This window comes from Trichinella spiralis (assembly GCF_000181795.1).
Source record: "Trichinella spiralis strain ISS 195 chromosome Unknown Scfld8, whole genome shotgun sequence".
Lineage (NCBI taxonomy): Eukaryota > Metazoa > Nematoda > Enoplea > Trichinellida > Trichinellidae > Trichinella > Trichinella spiralis.
The window spans coordinates 57,989-58,887 of record NW_003526947.1 but is presented as its reverse complement, the minus strand read 5'-3'; the positions used below and the strand labels follow the sequence as shown (position 1 = coordinate 58,887).

General features: G+C 33.4%; 1 protein-coding gene across 1 annotated transcript; it reads left to right on the top strand.

Annotated features, from left to right (window-relative positions):
- Nucleotides 1-189: 189 nt before the first annotated feature.
- Tsp_11698a (protein argonaute) lies at nucleotides 190-312 on the top strand (the record flags this gene model as incomplete). Its single annotated transcript, XM_003372659.1, has 1 exon — nucleotides 190-312. A coding segment is annotated over one exon (123 nt), but the record flags the coding sequence as incomplete, so codon positions are not given.
- Between the last annotated feature and the right edge of the window lie 587 nt (nucleotides 313-899).

Genomic DNA, 899 nt, shown 5'->3' with positions numbered 1-899 from the left:
TTTTAAGATTGCCCCATCCTGGTACCAAGAGTTGTTTAACGTTAAGATAATATGGATAATCGGGAAATAAGAAAAAAGTAAAAACTGTGAATGACATTTGGTTCCACATAGGCATTGGCTAATCATCTGGAAGACTATCACAGCCGCATGAACAAAAGAGCACAAAAGCACCACTTGTAATTCTGTTAGTTTCTACGACTGATCATTGATGAACAGGGTAAAACCGAGTCGGTAGTGCAGCAAATGGACGATGACTATACGCGTGAAACGGGCTTCGTGAGAAGTAGCGCAGCTTACGGTTTCCAGGAGTGACGTGTAGCTAGGCTTACGAGTAGAATACAACGTAATAAAATTAATATAAAACATTTTTTAAGAGCTACAGCTTATTGTTCTCCTATACCTGTACGATTATAGTTCCTTTGCACTCACTATTCATTATTGTTCTATATTTTATTTATTATAATTGTATAGTTTCACCTTTTTCCATTTTATATATTATAATGCAGTTCAGATTTGTTTGTTGTTGATTATTGGTTGCTGTTGATTGTTATTGATTTTTGGCTGTTGTTCTTGTAACATTGAGCTGTATTCTATATATTTGCCTCATACAGAAGCGCTTGTAGCAAAAAGCGGAAATGTATTTGTGCAAAGCAATCTGCTGATTAGCATAGATGTGAAAAAAATAAAATTACAAAAGCCAATTTATTATGTGAAGAAGGAAATGTAAAACTGAAGAATCATTTATGTTATAGACTAATATGGTCACTGATTTTAAGCCATATTCGAAAACTGCAAGGCATGTTTTTAAATTCTTATACACATATCTCATATTCACATATGCATATATCTCATGTTCTTCAAAATATACACCCAAGACTTGACCAATGGTAATAAAATTA